Below are 17,324 nucleotides of genomic sequence, written 5' to 3'. Positions count from 1 at the left end.
TCCTCCTCTGCATCATTTTGCCTACCACCAGCCCTCTCCCTCTCCCATGTGTTTTGTGCTCTCCTACAAGGGCTGAAAGAACAGACCCATGGGTGGCTGTAGCATTCACCTGATGGATGCAGTACATTCGGTGAGGGAGGCTATGAGTCAGATCCATCACATTGCATAAGAATTGGGCTGAGTGGCGTTGGTGGAATAATAAATGGGGAGATGTATAAAAAGGCAACCATGGGTGCTCTTGAAACGTAAGTGGGTGTGAGGAAGGATGGAGTGTGCTTGGCAAGACAGAGAGAGGCAGGGTTGTTGCACACCACAGGATGTATGTGAAACATAGGAACATAGAAAATAGGTGCAGGAGTAGGCCCTTCGAGCCTGCACCACCATTCAATATGATCATATTGACCCCAGAGGGTTGTGAATCTGTGGAATTCTCTGCCCAAGGAAGCAGTTGAGGCTAGCTCATTGAATGTATTCAAGTCACAGATAGATAGATTTTTAACCAATAAGGGAATTAAGGGTTACGGGGAGCGGGCGGGTAAGTGGAGCTGAGTCCACGGCCAGATCAGCCATGATCTTGTTGAATGGCGGAGCAGGCTCGAGGGGCTAGATGGCCTACTCCTGTTCCTAATTCTTATGTTCTTATCATGGCTGATCATGCAACTTCAGTACCCCATTCCTGCTTTCTCTCCATACCCCTTGATCCCTTTAGCCATAAGGGCCACATCTAACTCCCTTTTGAATATATCAAATGAACTGGCCTCAACAACTTTCTGTGGTAGAGAATTCCACAGATTCACAATTCTCTGAGTGAAGAAGTTTCTCCTCATCTCGGTCCTAAATGGCTTACTCCCTTACCCTTAGACCATGACCCCTGGTTCTGGACTTCCCCAACATCGGGAACACGTGAAGCAGCAACTGCACTCCCTTCTCCTGACCTGGTTGCGTCATTAAACTGCTTCCTGCAGTGGATCCGAGACTGGGGCACAATGCCACTCTGCTCACCACCTCAGTCTCCTCCAACCACACCACCTTGGCAAAGACAACTGGTTTCTTCCTCCCGTTGCTGGGAAAATGACGTCTCTCTGGCTCTCTGGCTCGGTAACTCCAGGGAAACATGGTTAGATTTCCGTGCTGACCTTGCTTGTCCTGAAACCATTCTCACTAACTTTCTCCGTCTCCTTCCAAAACCTCCTCGCTCCTCCAAATTCCAATTTTGAATTGACCCTTGAAATAATGAGGTTTGGATTGCACTGTCCACGTGTGCATCACTCCCGTTCTCGGGGGACCTGAAACCCGGCAGAAAAATCATCATTAGACCGGACATTGCGACCTGTTATAGCTTTCTTCCGGATCCTATGCACGCAATTCCAACTCTCCCTCTCCCGCTCCGAAACCACCTCTGCTTTAATGTCCAGGCCAGTCTCTCTTCCCATGTTCTAAATTACTTCTGCTCTAAACAATAGAGCTGCAGTGGATTGCACAAAATTGAGGCTTTAGAACACGTAACAAAAGAGAGGATTTAATTAAAATACCTATTCATTTTAATCCGACTAGATCACAGGTTTACTTCCTATCAGTAGTGTGGCTTAGTAAAATCTTTTTTTGATGCAAGCCTTTCTGCACTTTTCATTTTTTTGGAACACCAGTCAAAGGAAGGTTCACAGCTCCCTCTAGATGTAGTATTTACTGCAAAAAGGGGCTGATTTTCCGATTAAGCACTGTGTGTCCTCGTATCCATTCAGCTCCAGAAGCTGAGGGGTAGATATACAGTTAAGAATGGTTGGTTACAGAGAGGATAGACACCTGAATAAAGGACTTGGGGAAATGTTGGCACTGGGAGATGTAAAATACACGGGTACAATTGTGTGGTGCATACGATCAGATAAATTCAGTGATCCCTGGCTCCCACCATGGAGTGCACTCAAGGTAGGGCTGCAATATGGTAGCACCAGTTTTCCACCCAGTACTTGCTACTCGCAAGGCACTTGCTGGGAGCAGGGGAGATTACTGGAATAACCCTGATGTAGAAAAGAGTATATGAAATTCTGTCGCCCGACACGGATTGCCATCATTATAAAGAATCTAAAAAGTAAATCTGATTCTTAGTATACTTTGAATATCAATAAGTAATAATCTAGTGCGTTGTTATTGGAAGTGCACATTCAGTACTAGCAAGGAAAATATGGTCTGTATAATTTCAAAAGGGACTGTATACACCTGTAATAATTTGAAGGCAGCAGAGTTAGTTTAGTATAAAGGTGCAGCTTATAGGTTTAAAGTTATGATTGATGTCATTTTTGTGAAATGTTTTGCTCGTGTGACCAACATACCAGATTTGTGTCTGGGCAGCACACTCGCCTCTGGGTCAGAAGGTTGTGGGTTCAAGTCCCACTCCAGGAACCTGAGCGCACAAAACATTCCGGTGCAGTGCTGAGGGAGTGCTGCATTCGTTGGAGGTGCCATCTTTCGGATGAGACATTAAACCGAGGCCCCGTCTGCCCTCTCGGGGACGTTAAAGATCCCATGGCACTGTTTCGAAGAAGAGCAAGGGAGTTATCCCCGGTGTCCTGACCAATATTTATCCCTCAATCAACATAACATAAACAGATGATCTGGTCATTATCGCATTGTTGTGTGTGGGAGCTTGCTTTGCACATGTTGGCTGCCGTGTTTCCTACATTACAACAGTGACTACACTCCAAAAGTACTTTATTGGCTGTAAAGCGCTTTGAGACGTCCGGTGGTCATGAAAGGCGCTATATAAATTCAGGTCTTTACTGCATCAGAGCTTGTGGTACTCGATCTTCATGTAGAGCACCACTCCATACAGCTGCTAAGAACGCTTGTTTGAAACATTTCTGGCCACTGCTGTAAGTGATGGTGTGGACTGATGCTCCTACCTGTTAGCAGACTGAGCGTAGGCAAATAGTTATTTATTTTTGCACGGGATGCACAAGAGTATCTTGTTACAGAGAATGAGGACAAAGGTGTGTAGCTAGCAAAAGAAAACCAGTAATAGAAACGAGACCCAATGATGACAAAAGTAAATGCTTTTTTAAAAAAAAAAGAAAAGGGGTTGTCGATTCACGAAAGTTTGTGTTTTGTTGCAGACTTAACCGAGAGCTGCTGTTTGGAGTTAGTCTGCAGAACTTGGGCAAAGCAGAAAGACTGATGTACGGCGAATCACTGATGACGCATGCGATGGTTCTGACTGGCTTCTCTGAAAAGGTAACTCTCACTCAGCAGTTACACGTTTCTCCCCCCCCCCCCTGGGGCTGTGTTTACGCAGGTGACTGGACCTGTCCAGAGCCATTTGATTTGTAGTGATGTTTTCCAAAGAGAGAAGGAAACCGCTACTTCGTACACAATAGTGCGCATTGTTCGGCCAGAGGTTACTACGTTGGTTTTGAAGTCTGACAAGTAAACATCACTGCTGTGTACTTTCAGCTTCACGGAAGGCGGTGCGGTCTCATGAACTTGCAAACGTTGAATTTTCCCACAGTAAAACTGCATAAACAACAGGCTTACAACTGAGCATTCCTCTTTAAATTTAGTACGGCCAAACATCATCCGCTTTTTAAGTTTTACCAGTGTGTAAATAATTCCTCAACATGCCATTGTAATTTGCACTTTATATTGTTGTTCAGTTCATTGCCAGTGTGTGCTATTTGAAATCAGTGCATTTGACGTCAAAAATTTGAATTTTTTTTGTTTTAAATGGGCCTCGTATGCCCTTTTACTAATGTTTACATAAACCAGATGAACTGAGAAGAAACTTTTTGAAACTGTAGACCCCTTAATACAATATTTAATATTACTCGCTGACGCAAGGATACGCTGCCAAATGGCATGGATGTAAAGCTCTGGCAACCTGGCTCTCGGCAACAGAATTGGAGAGAGGTGAGCAAAGCACGAAGTCAGTGTTTTTAAAATCAAAGACCCAGTGAGTCAACAAATTGGCAAATTAAAAAAAGATACTGCTTTCCATTAAATCACTAACATAATTATAAGAGCACAGTAAACCTCAAAGGCCATTGGTAAACCAGACTCGATTAGGAAATGTCAATCTCAATTTACCATTAGATTAATGGTGGGTCTAAAATGCTACTAATGTGCATTTCAGTGAGATTTCTTGCAACCCATTACAGGTGCAGCATCGGGAAGCCTCGGGACCGAGGCCGTCCTGGATTCCAGGCTTTTCCGGACTTTCGATCATCTTTCTGACGTCACAAATCCAGAAATACCAGAGCCCAGGTTCGGATATTTCCGGATTTCGGAACGTCAGAGAGGTGGGGTGGCGGGCGGGGTTCCCCGCCGAGGAGGAGCTGTTTGGGCAGGTCGGGCAGCGACGGGGCCCCAAGGGCAGCAGGTTCAGCGGGTCCGGATTCGGGAACATTTTACAGATTCCGGGCGACCCTGCCACTGATCGGTCTGGATTTTAAATGCTGCCCCTGTACAAGTTGTGGGGAGTCTGTTTACATTGACGTCTTTCAAATCCTCCTTTTTTATATGGTTTTGGGATGACTTCAGAACTTGGGAATCTGCCTCTGTTCTCTCCTGCAGACAAACTTTCAACACACAGTAAAATATTTGCACCCTGTTCCCCACCCAAGCCAAGTGCATTAATTTAGTTTTTTACTTTGTACTTCGAATGCAGTTTTCTTTTCCAAATATCCTTGGTCCTTAATTTTTCTGGAATGATTGAAAACTGGGAGCTGGCTGAAATGATTGGAGCTGAAAGCAAAGTTGCCACAACTTAACTGTACAAACTCAACCAAGCCTTTTCACACCAAATCCTGAGTTGATTTAAGGAGATCTGAGGGATGAATTGTCTCACCATTGACTCATTTGTGGGCTCCATTGCAAATGGTTTATGCAATGTATTTGCTTCATGGGTTCTTTGCTTAAGAGTTCATAACAACACATTGCTATTACGAACTAGTTGGTTTATTGACAAAGGTTGAACAATCACACTACACATTACCAGTTCATCCACCAGGCTCACAACTGCATACCTCATCGTGGATGACCTAGACCCAACTGACTGGGGTTTTATTGCGTCTTGTGAACATCACATGACTGGCTAAGCCACTCACAATGCAACAGCTCTACAACTCTTTTGTTGTGAATAAAAATAAACATTTAAATCAAGTGCCCCCTGATTAAAGGGGGGGACACTCCAAACACTTTTCAAGTGCACTTTTTTTTTTAGGGCACTAAAAACACAAATTATGTAAGACAAATTATACAAGTGCCCTCTGGCTAAAAAGGGGTGGGGGCACTAAAACCGGCAATTAAACAAATTAAACTTTAAACATATAAAATCAAATTCAAATTTGGTTGCCGGGGGTGATGATGCACTCCAGTCCCTCTGGCGCCCACCTCTCGCGGAAGGCCGTGAGCGTACCGGTGGACACCGTGTACTCCATCTCCAGGGGACACAAACCTATGACAGGTGCATACATTAGAGTTTATAAAAGCACTTTTATGTAGTTTGACACATTTGTAGATCAGGTTCCAGGAGGACGACATTCTACATACTACCTTCCTACTTCCATTGCTAAAAACAGGTCCCTTTTCCCAATGGCAGAATATGGCAAAGATGTTCATGGATCTGTAGTGCGAAAGGAATAAATGCATTCTGCTTGTTCACACTTTTTTTGTATTCGTTCATGGGATGTGGGTGTCGCTGGCAAGGCCAGCATTTATTGCTCATCCTTGTTTGACTGCAGTTAACTGAATGAAATCTCGTCTCCCTCCATCAGTTGCACTATGCGTAAATTGCCGTAAAAAGTGACAGACCCGCCCAGGACCGTCCCAGTCCCAGCAGGACCAAGGGAAAAGAATGCGATATTGGAGAAGTCAGTCATTTGAATAGTCAGCTCAATCATAAAATCATAGACATTTACAGCACAGAAGGAAGCCATTCCGGCCCATTGTGTCCGCGCCGGCCGACCAAGAGCTTTCCAGCTCTGGGTCCGTAGCCCTGTAGGTTACGGCACTTCAAATGCACACCCAAGTACTTTTTAAATGTGGTGAGGGTTTCTGCCTCTACCACCCTTTCAGGTAGTGAGTTCCAGACCCCCACCACCTCTCTGGGTGAAAAGATTCCCCCTCAAATCCCCTCTAAACCTCCTACCAATTGCTTTAAATCTATGCTCCCTGGTTGTTGACCCTTCTGCTAAGGGAAATAGGTCCTTCCTATCCACTCTATCTAAGCCCCCTCATAAGTTTAGTATAATTCAAGAAGCCAATTCCTGTATTAAAAAGATATAAAACAGTTATTCTCACCAGTTTTATATCACAAATCAGTAACCAGCCAGCTTGTTGTACAGTAAAACCCAAGCATCGATCGAATGTAGGCCCAGAACATAGAACTGCTTCCATTATTATGTGTGTTAACTCTGTTCAGTGACCTTTCAGTATTTGCAGATAGTATCACCATTAATCACGTCTTCTTGAGGATTTAGTAGAGAGTGCTAATTGTGCTTTCATCACTACACATCACCACATGAGATTAGATTTTTAAAAAGCACTTCATGTGAGTGATTAAGCAGTGCAGTAGATTATGCGCTGAAATTTCTGGGCCCCGGTTGCAAATCCGGCCTTCACTAATGGGATGAAACTCTGCCTGCTGGCTTTAATGTGAAGTGGGTTTGGTGGTCCTAATCCGCTTCCAGTGGACGTGGGCTTGCAGCTGAAAAGGGTCACTAATTTAGTAGTAATTGTCATTCCCTCACAAGCCAGTAGGGTAGCTGGCGCGGGGAAAAAATAATGTGGATGCTCGCCAGAGGCACATTATTGGGGCAGAGTAGAGGGAGCTTCACTGTGCTTCAGGATATGCTGTACCTGATCTGGGAAGGGCTTGATGCTGATACTGGGTGCCTGATATGAGCAAGCGAGCCATTTCCTCAGCACAAATGTCCCTCGCCTTGACGCAAGCAAAAATTCCAAAATAATATGTTTTAAAATTGCCATTCAATGTAGATGTGACTGAAGCTCTTCTGAATTTGAAGCCAAACTTGTAAAAGTGCAGAATTGGAAAAACTAGGAAGAAATTTGTGCAAACAAAACAAGGCCGTGTGTGTCTAGCAGTTCAGTTGGAGCTGCCTGTCGTGGCCATCATCCATGTTCCATTTAAAATGGAATTAAACTGATAACAGATAAACTTAAGTAAAATGTACATCCAATTAAAGGGAATCTGCTTCTTTGATCAAGGCTGACAGGGCTCTGTCCAAACATTGTTATAAACCATATAAATGGTATCAGAAACTAAATAGATTACATGATCCACTATTTCTAATACTCGTTGAAGCAAAACTTGGTGACTGACTTCCTGAAATTATTTTTCTCTTTAATCACCATTAATCTTTCATTTGTGTCTGCAGTGAAAAAAGCTGATGTGGGCATAAGACTTTTGTTAAAAAGAAAGCCCGTTCAGTAATGATAAATAACTGCTAGGGATTATAGATACTGAGCTTCCACTGTTGGTGGTTGAGTATGGGCTGGATTTGGGTCATGCTGGACTTCTGTCTGTTTTTCCCCACACCGTGCACCTTGACCTCTAATTGAGCAACACTTCCGTCATTTTGGCGAGAAATTTTCATTTCCCACAATCCCACACCTCAATCTTTCCAAGGTCCATGTTGAGGAACTAAGTGTCAAGTTCAGGGGAATAACATTTTTTTGGGCCTGTGTCCAGTGATCATAGGACCACAAGGTAAACCTTGAAGAAGGCCTAGTAACTGTAATGTATGCACCTGTGAGGATTCTCCCAGGTTTGTAGAGCTGTTGCGGCACAGGAGGGACTGGAGTGCATCCTTGGCACCCCCCGGCAACCAAATTTTAATTTGATTATTATTGCTTAAAGTTTAATTTGTTTAATTGCCGGTTTTAGTGCCCCCACCCCCCTTTTGGCCAGGGGACACTTGTAAAATTTGTGGTTTTTTTTTAGTGCACTAAAAAAAAAAACAAGGGGGCACTTGTTTAAAATTGTTTGGTGTGCCCCCCCCCCCCCCCCCTTTAATCAGGGGGCACTTGATTTTCTGTTTTTCTACAAAAATAGTTGTAGAGCTGTTGCATTATGAGTGGCTTAGCCAGTCACGTGATGTTCACAAGACTCAATAAAACCCCAGTCAGTTGGATCTAGGTCATCCACGATGAGGCAGGTGGTTGTGAGCCTGGTGAATGAACTGGTAATGTGTAGTGTGATTGTTAAATATTTGCAAATAAACCAACTAGTTCTTAATAGCAATATGTTGCTATGAATTCTGAAGCAAGAAACCATGACGCAAATACATTACATAAACCATTTGCAATTCGTTTTATAAACCGAACACTCAACGTCCGCTGCCTAAAATTGCATCTTTAGCTCATTTTAAATTGGCCTTTAAAGTTAGACTTTGGAAGCCTGGCATCTAGGAGCTGACTCTCTGCCCTTTTGCTGTTGAATCCAGTTTCTGTAGACCGGCAGCAGATATATACACTCAGTTAAAGCTGTCGTGAATCTACCAGTTTTAACAGCATAAATATCGGCAACTGACTCAATGGGTTCCTGGAATCCAAACCAAAAGACCAGTATAAAAGGATTTATTCTGTTACTCATTGGTGAAAAGATTGTTCTATTATATGGACTTTCCATTCAATATCCTCTATATTTGAATCAAGCAGTGCTGCCTCCTCACTTGATCTCCTGTTTAAGTTCCCATTTTGTGAAATACTTGTTGCTAGGGGGTCCAACACAACACGAGAAAAAGCCATTTGACCAATCAAAGCTCATTCCACGAGGACATGAACTCTCCCATTGTGGCAGCTGATTACATTTTGAATAACCCATTCTTCTCGACTTTTACTTTGTTTGATAACTTACTCCAACTATTTATCACTCTTTGATCAAATAAGTTTTTCTTAATATTTATTCTCAATCTGTTTTCACTCATTCCCATTTTTTAAAAATTCATCCTCGGGATATGGGTGTCACTGGCAAGGCCAGCATTTGTTGTCCCTCCCAAGTTGTCCTTGAGGAGGTGGTGGTGAGCGACCTTCTTAAGCCGCTGCAGTCCGTGTGGTGAATGAACGACCATATATGTCTTCTCATCCTACTTTTGTGATGTACATTGAAAGTGAATCTGGGTTCATCTTTTCTATCTATATGCTCTTTAATAATTGATACTTTTATATTTGATATACTTTGAAGTCCACCCCCACTTAACTGACTTCTTTCTGTATTATAAAGCTTACGATTCTCTAACCTTTACTTGTATTCCATCCCCTGTACACTGGGACCAATTGTGTCGCTTTTTTCTATGCCTTCTTTAATGCAAGTATATCTTGAGTTTTGGTCACCATGCCATAAAAACATCCCATAACATTCTAGGTGTGGTCTTACTAGTGTACCTCCAACTGCCCCGCTCGGAATAACGGCCTTTTTCTCATCTCCAATAATGAAAAGTGTTCAAAGAAAATTAAAAACGCACATTTCTTTAAAAATGCCCCCATGATGTTTCTCTTGTGGCAGTGACCAGGAGATTAATTTTTATTTCCTGAAGACTTCAGGACAATCCTGGAGTGTTGAGCACCCTGTGTTGCATACTGTGAAACTTTTCAATCTGATATATGGTAACTTTGGTGCCACAGACTCTGTTCAGATTACAATTTCTAAGGAGGTTTGGCCATAATTCACCTTGAAAAAATTCATTTAGCCATTAGTCCTTTTGTAGGTTGAAGTCAGTCCAACTACAAATGAGGGACTTTAGATACGTTGATAAACTGATGAAGCCGGCGTTGTTCTCCTTGGAGCAGAGAAGGTTGAGAGGAAATTTGATCGCGGTGCTCAAAATCATGAGGACAGTGTGGATAGAGAGAAACTGTGTGGATGGAGAGCCGGAGTACACCGATTTAAGGTGATCAGCAGAAGATCCAAAGGCGATGAAGAAAAACCCTTTTTATGCAGCGAGTGGTTAAGATCTGGAATGCACTGCCTGAAAGGGTGGAGGCAGACTCAATTTTATCTTTCAAAAGGGAGTTAGATAAGTATCGAAAGGAAAATATATTGCAGGGCTACAGGGAAAGGGCGGGGGAGTGGGACTAGCTGAGAGTCAGCATGGGCTTGACGGGCTGAATGGCCTTCTGTGCTGAAACCATTGTATGATTCTATGAAAACATTCTTGCATGAAAGGGAAATTTAAGTTGTCCTGCAAAGCTCGACAGTCACAATGTGATTGGAAAGGAAAATGATGCTGAGATTAAAGTAGGGATTCGGGAGGGGAGGTGAAAAAAAAAAATCACAATTCTGAGGTGTGCATAAATCATACAAAACTAGATTTGTTTTAATGTACAGAAACCAAAATCTAAAAAGGATCTAAAACTCATTCACTCCTGAAATCATGTTTGATGTCATTGCTCGTGTAGCCACAGGCACCAGATGGTGTCAATCCTGAGTGAATGTGGATTGGAGTCATACAGCTGGAAAGGATTGAATTTAACCTGCAAAAATCTCTGCAGTTGAGAGCTATGCACCCCAAAATCTGTTTCCACATATGCAATACACTTGTGGTGTTGTTTCTGACTGAGAATATTCCACAATTTGTATGCAAGACTACTGCATCACACTGTTCCAAAACTATGTATTCATTAAATTGTTTCACAGCGAATAATGGAACTAAAATCTTGCTGATGATTTGTTCTTGTGTACTTTGACACACAGGGTGAAAATGAAGCTGAATTTGAAAAATGGAGAGTGGAAAATTCATGGGGAGAGGAGAGTGGGAACAAAGGTAATTTTCAAAAAAATACATATAAAAATTGACTCTCATCACACAGTTTGAATCCTGATGAAAGTATAACTATATTAAAAGGAATGTTGTGCTTGGATCAGGATAATCGGAACAACAAACAAAAGATTACGTGCAATGTTGACCGATTGGAAATCTATGCTGTAATCAGCACTGTGGTTCTGTGGACTGTTACATGAATATTTTTCACTGTTATTTTTGTGGCATTTATGCAGCACAAGTAAATCTCCACAAACCAGATCGTGAGCAACTGAAGCAAAGTTCAACAGTGGAAATTAAATCAAGACACTTGTTTCCATATTGATCTCTTTAGAATTAATATAAAATGTTATTAACATAGAACAGGAGTAGGCCGTTCCACCCCTCGAGCCTGTTCCACCATTCAGTTAGACCATGGCTGATCTGTATCTTAACATCTACCTGCCTTGATTCTATAACCCTTACTACTCTTGCCTCACAAAAATCTATCAATCTCCGTTTTGAAATTTTCAATTGATCTAGCCTTAATAGCTTTTTGGGGAGAGAGTTGCAGATTTCCACTACTCTTTGTTTGAAGAAGTGATTCCAGACATCGCTCCTGAACGGCCTTGCTCTAATTTTAAGCTTCTGCCCCCTTGTTCTGAACTCCCACACCAGAGGAAATCTATTCTCTTTATCTACCCCATCAACTCATTTAATCATAAACAACTCATTCAGATCACCCCTTAATGTTCTATACTCAAGGTCTCATCAGATGGTTTGTAAATGCACACATTCAATATTCAACATGCAAATCATAGCTCAACATTTAATTTATTTTTAAGATTGTTTTGAAGTGTAGCTAACCTTCTACGTAAACTAGAGGTGATCCATAACTCGGCTGCCCGTGTCCTAACTCGCACCAAGTCCCGCTCACCCATCACCTCTGTGCTCACTGACCTACATTGGGTTCCGGTTAAGCAACGCCTCGATTTCAAAATTCTCATCCTTATTTTCAAATCCCTCCATAGCCTCGCCATTCCCTATCTCTGTAATCTCCTCCAGCCGCACAACCCCCCCCCCCCCCGAGATGTCAACCCTCCTCTAATTCTGCCCTCTTGAGCATCCCTGATTATAATCGCTCAACCATTGGTGCCCGTGCCTTCTGTTGCCTAGGCCTCAAGCTCTGGAACTCCCTGCCTAAACCTCTCCGCCTCTCTACCTCTCTTTCCTCCTTCAAGATGCTCCATAAAACATACTTCTTTGGCCAAGCTCTTAGTCACCTGCATTAATTTCTACTTAAGCGTCTCGTTGTCAAATTTTTTATCTCATAACACTCCTGTGAAGCGCCGTGGGACGTTTCACTATGTTAAAGGCGCTATATAAACGCAAGTTGTTTTATGATGACAGATGTACATCATGAGCATTTCAGAATGGGATAAGAAATAATTAGGAGTTTTCTGAACAGCTTGAGTTTTGGGATTGTGAGTACAGAATAGCAGGGTCTAACTTTTAGTGGGGAATTTAACCGCGTACTTGTTGCGAAAGAGCTGAAGTTTTCGTCAGTTTCCCTGATTTGTCTGATTGCACAGATTGCCGGCTCTGAGGGTGGTGGGGGTGGGGGGCACCTGTTTGGGAGCTGTCCACGACAGACCGCAAGCGCCAAATCCCAAAGTTGCGGTCGGTTTCAAAGGCTACCAGTTCACCGTCACACCGACCGCAAAAACCAGGCCGTTACATTTAACATAGAAAGAAAGACTTGCATTTATATAGCACCTTTCATGACCACCGGATGTCTCAAAGCGCTTCACAATCGATGAAGTACTTGTGGAGTGTAGTCACTGTTGTAATAATTGGATTTACAATTGCTACTTTACAGGGTGAATGGCTGGGCATATAATAAAAAATGCTTTTACCTTTAATTATTTTGACTTGTATTCCTGTTGTCAGATGTTGTGACCGGTGTTAAACAAAAAACCTCTCAAACGGGTAATTTGTGTCTAATCTGAGCCCTTTCATGTAAAAGATCAGCGTTATTTATTTAGTTCCATGGATCTAATTGCAGTCATCCTTTGCCTTCATAGATCGGCACTGGGATTAATGAACTGTGTGCACACCATATTGTCTTTCGCCTCGTTTGGTGCACTTTTCCACTGAGCACTTGCTTACAAATGAATACATTTGTACTAATCACAGGGAGCAACAGGTTTCACCTGAATTGAAACTGTCATTAGATAACGCTCAAAAGAGAGCATTATTGTTCAGTATTGGCTTTGGATCAAACTTGGTTTCAGAGTTGTCAGGTTTTTCCATTAGCTAATCTACACACGTAATAATAAGCAAGCGGCATAATTAAGAGGTCAGGAACCTTCTGCGCGTTACTTTCAAGGTTTGCCAAAAAATTAAAAAATATAATTACTCGATCCAGCCTGTGCAAATCAGTTCAGTGGAGACATTCTTGAAGGAATTTTCACATCTGAAATCAGCTCTTTTGAGAATTTATTGCTGATGAAAAGAAAGTCTGAATAACCGGAAAAAATTGGTTCAAGATTTCTTGCCTACGGGATTTTAAAAATCTCTAGATTTTATTTTCTAGAAGAGATATTGGTCCAAACTTTGCTGTCAAAATAATGGCGAGGTATGTGGGGATTAATACTCTAGTATGTTGGGATCGTAGGAAGAACAAGGGGAGGCAATAGAAACTAAAGGGTACAAATCTTACAGGGGTGCAAGAATGGAGAGATCTGGGCGTATATGTGCACAAGTCATTGAAGGTGGGAAGGTAGGTTGAGAAAGTGGTTAAAAAAGCATACGGGATCCTGGGCTTTATAAATAGAGGCATAGAGCACAAAAGCAAGGAAGTTATGATGAATCTTTTAGAAAACACTGGTTCGCCTTCAACTGGAGTATTGTCCAGGAAAATTAGGTACTGTGTTAATTTGTGTTAAAAGTTTGGAGTTTTTAGAGCTCTCTACTCTCAACAGTCTAACCTGGTTCTGTAAGGACACTTTGTACCTGTTGATCCAGAAGCTGTACTTTTCAATATTCTGCCTTCACAGAGCTGCATACGGAAAGATCTAAAATGATACCAGTTGCAGCAATCAATATGGAGTTAACATGGGCTTGTGCAGTGCGACCAAATTTTCTTTCAAACAGCACATATTACCACATAGACCAGGATTTTGAAGACCAAAGCAAATAATATAAATAACGCAAAACCCAATAATTGGTACTGTACATGACACCGTCTGTAATGGGCCAATTAGTCCTTTTAGCCATGACTCAGTGGGTAGCACACTCTCCTCTGAGTCAGAAGGTTGTGGGTTCAAGCCCCACTCTAGAGACTTGAGTGCACAAATCTAGGCTGACATTCCAGTGCAGTGCTGAGGGAGCGCTGCACTGTCGGAGGTGCCGTCTTTTGGATGAGACGTTAAACCGAGGCTCCGTCTGCTCTCTCAGATTGACGTAAAAGATTACACGCCTCTATTTCAAAGAAGAGCATAGGAGTTATCCCTGGTGTCCTGACCAATACATCCCTCAATCACGATAAGACAAACAGATTATCTGGTCATTTATCACATTGTTGTTTGTGGGAGCTTGCTGTGCGCAAATTGGCTGCCACGTTTCCCATGTTACCACAGTAACTACATTCCAAAAGTACTTCATTGGCTGTAAAGTGCTTTGAGACGTCTGGTGATCGTGAAAGGCGCTATATAAATGCAAGTCACTCTTTCTTTCTATAAAGTCTGTAACCGGTCAATTAGTCTTTTTAAGAGTAGCTTCTGGTTGAGTCTTTTGTAAATTGGATGAACTAAGTCATTGGTTCCATTTGGCAAATTCAACCAACTTCATCGTCTCAAAAAACCACGTTGTTTGATGGATGACCTAGTACTAGTTCTTCAGCCTCTCGATTGGATTCAAAGAATAGCTTTTGAAAGAACTTGCATATCGGCTTTTAATCTCAAATGAGTCAAGAACAGTATTCTTCTGTTTACTCCCAGATCTAGGAGTTCCCAGAAAAACACTACAATACCTCAACAAAAGCAAAGTGCTGCGGATGCAGGAATTCTGAAATGAAAGCAGAAAATGCTGGAAACACACAGTAGGTCAGGCAGCATCAGTGGAGAGAGCGAGGAACAGAGTTAACCTTGCAGCTCGAACGCTAATTCTGTTTCTCTCTGCGCAGAAGCTGCCTGCCCTGCTGAGTGTTTCCAGCATTTTCTGTTTTTGCAACAATACTTCGTGCATGCTCCAATTACCAAACAGGAAGAGGTGTCACAAATACAGTGGTGACTATCCAGGCAATCAGGGACACGGCAGATCGATGCCAACCATACCAATCTTCACAATGGAACATGCCTGTTCTTTCAGTTCATCGATTGGTGCTGATTAAATCAAGGAAATTAACTCATCTAATATTTTAAGTCACTGAAACAGCTATTTCAAACTCGGCTATGATCTCAAGTCCTCTTTTTAACTCAACAGTTCATTAACTGCCTCCATTAATTGCCATGACGCCTTCAATTGCGGTGTACATAAGTGAAGCTTTGGACCATTGTATAAATTGATTTAACCTTTTCACTAAACAGTTTGTAACTAAGCAGCTTTTGTGTACTCTCCAAACACTAGATATTATTGTTGTCTTCAACACTGAAAAAAAAATTCTTTTGCACTGAAAAATGTGCTTCCAGCATTCAACCATCCCTTCTGCTTTCCTGCAAGAAAGACATCGGCTGTTGTGGCTGTAGCTCACGTTAACTGCAAATGTTTTTTTAAATCCAGACCAAGAAAGCAAGTGCTAATACAAAAGCAAAATACTGCGGCACCTTCTCCCCGAGTGCCTTGTGCCGCGGGGTTATAAGCAGTTTACAGGGGGCGGAATACAATCATTTAAATTCATTTACATACAACCAATTAATCCATATGGCAACGCAATTCATTTACATACAACTTTTTAGTCCTAGTGAAACCTGATAGCATGGCGCGAGTTTGGGGGCCCTTCCTCTGTATCTTCTTTTGTGGTTAGTTATTCTGTTGCAAAGCTTTCTATGAAACAGTGGCCTGCACCTGGCCAGGAGTCACTTGTTGCTGCAGAGTTCACATCAGGGACAGCAGATAGGCTTCTTGGTACAAAGTTCATTTAGTGGAAAGGCAGATAGTTGGCTTACCCCATCATCATTTGCTATGTTCGAAAATCCACTCCAACAGTTGGTCCTGGAGGATGTTCACGAAATCCAGATGACCACAATGAAGGTGGCTCAGTGCCTACCTTCGAGGCAAGTTACTTCCCTGCCTTGCCTGTAGCTCTAGCCTACCCTTCATAAGTAGTGGTCTGTGCCTGCGTCGTCCGCTCCGTCTTCCTCGGCGTCTCCGGGTGTTCCCATCAGATGTTCTTTTCCGGTGATCACGCTGGCAACCGGCACTATTCGGGCCATCATGACTTTACAGCAGATATTAAAACATCCGATAAACAAGCAACAAGTAATTATTATTACAACAAGAATAACTACTCCATGCGTTAAATAGGACCCCCAGGATCCTCCTAATAGCCAGTCAAGCCAGCTATTCCCCCTTTTTGGGCCTTGTCTGAACTCGTCAAGCTGCTTTCTTATGGCATCAGTGGCTTGGGTGATATTAGAAACATAGAAACATAGAAAATAGGTGCAGGAGTAGGCCATTCGGCCCTTTGAGTCTGCACCGCCATTCAATGAGTTCATTTGTATGATTCATCCGTAACATGTGTTATACATTTGTGTCTCATTATTATGCATACTCCCCCCTGTTAGGCTAACTGATAATCTACGGCATAACGGGTCTGCTGCATATACAATCTTAATTCAGACAGCTCCCGGTTGATGGCATCCAATCCCTTAGATGTGCTGTTTCCCAGAATGGTTAATCCACAAATAAGATAGTTCCTATTTTTGGCACTAATTACCCCCGCTGATCCCCCCCCCCCCACAGACAGGGTCCCGAGGAACCTGTGGCCGAGTGATGATCCCAGCGTGATAGGATCCTCCCAATCGGCACAGAACTCCTTGCTGATGGCCCGTGTTACTATCCTTCTCCGGGTATGCCCCCTTTGGGGCATGGAACAGTGAGTGGTCCTATAGTTCCTACTGCAAAGAGGACCGGGAGGGTCGATGTTGCGGTCTTGAAGGTGCCGTTGAGGAGGAACACGAATCCCTCCTTAGCTCTATAACACTTTACGTCGGTGTTGCTAACACTCGTGAACTGCTTATACCACCAATTGCTCGGTTCCCTTGAATTTGAGCCCGATCCTACCAATTGGTAAGCATCAAACGGGTATGCCCATGTTTCTGAGCTGACATGAGTTCCGTTGCACTGACCGCAGATAACTTGCCTCCCTGCGGTCACGTTCAGGCATCTTTGCTCGTTACAGGTGCAAGTAAACTGGCCTCTATGCACTCGACAGTCCTGATGGGCACACTTCGTCTGCACACAGGTGGCGTTCTCGGGGACCAGGGCATATGCACACCCCCATCCTTGCCCCGAGAAGCAAAGCAGGTAGCTTGCATTGTCTGAGCATACCGTTTCGTCCTTTCCCCGGGA

General features: G+C 42.9%; 1 protein-coding gene across 1 annotated transcript in view; it reads left to right on the top strand.

Annotated features, from left to right (window-relative positions):
* The window catches only part of blmh (bleomycin hydrolase), a 100,203-nt gene that overhangs the window by 57,247 nt on the left and 25,632 nt on the right, over window positions 1-17,324 (top strand). Inside the window, exons 10-11 of the mRNA XM_070858084.1 lie at window positions 3,111-3,228; window positions 10,706-10,775. Coding sequence (XP_070714185.1) covers window positions 3,111-3,228; window positions 10,706-10,775 — 188 coding nt within the window. The remainder of the gene's footprint in view (window positions 1-3,110; window positions 3,229-10,705; window positions 10,776-17,324) is intronic.

This window comes from Pristiophorus japonicus, chromosome 16 (assembly GCF_044704955.1).
Source record: "Pristiophorus japonicus isolate sPriJap1 chromosome 16, sPriJap1.hap1, whole genome shotgun sequence".
NCBI classification, from domain to species: Eukaryota; Metazoa; Chordata; class Chondrichthyes; family Pristiophoridae; genus Pristiophorus; species Pristiophorus japonicus.
Note: the sequence above shows the minus strand (reverse complement) of the source record. Positions and strands in the feature narration are given on the sequence as shown.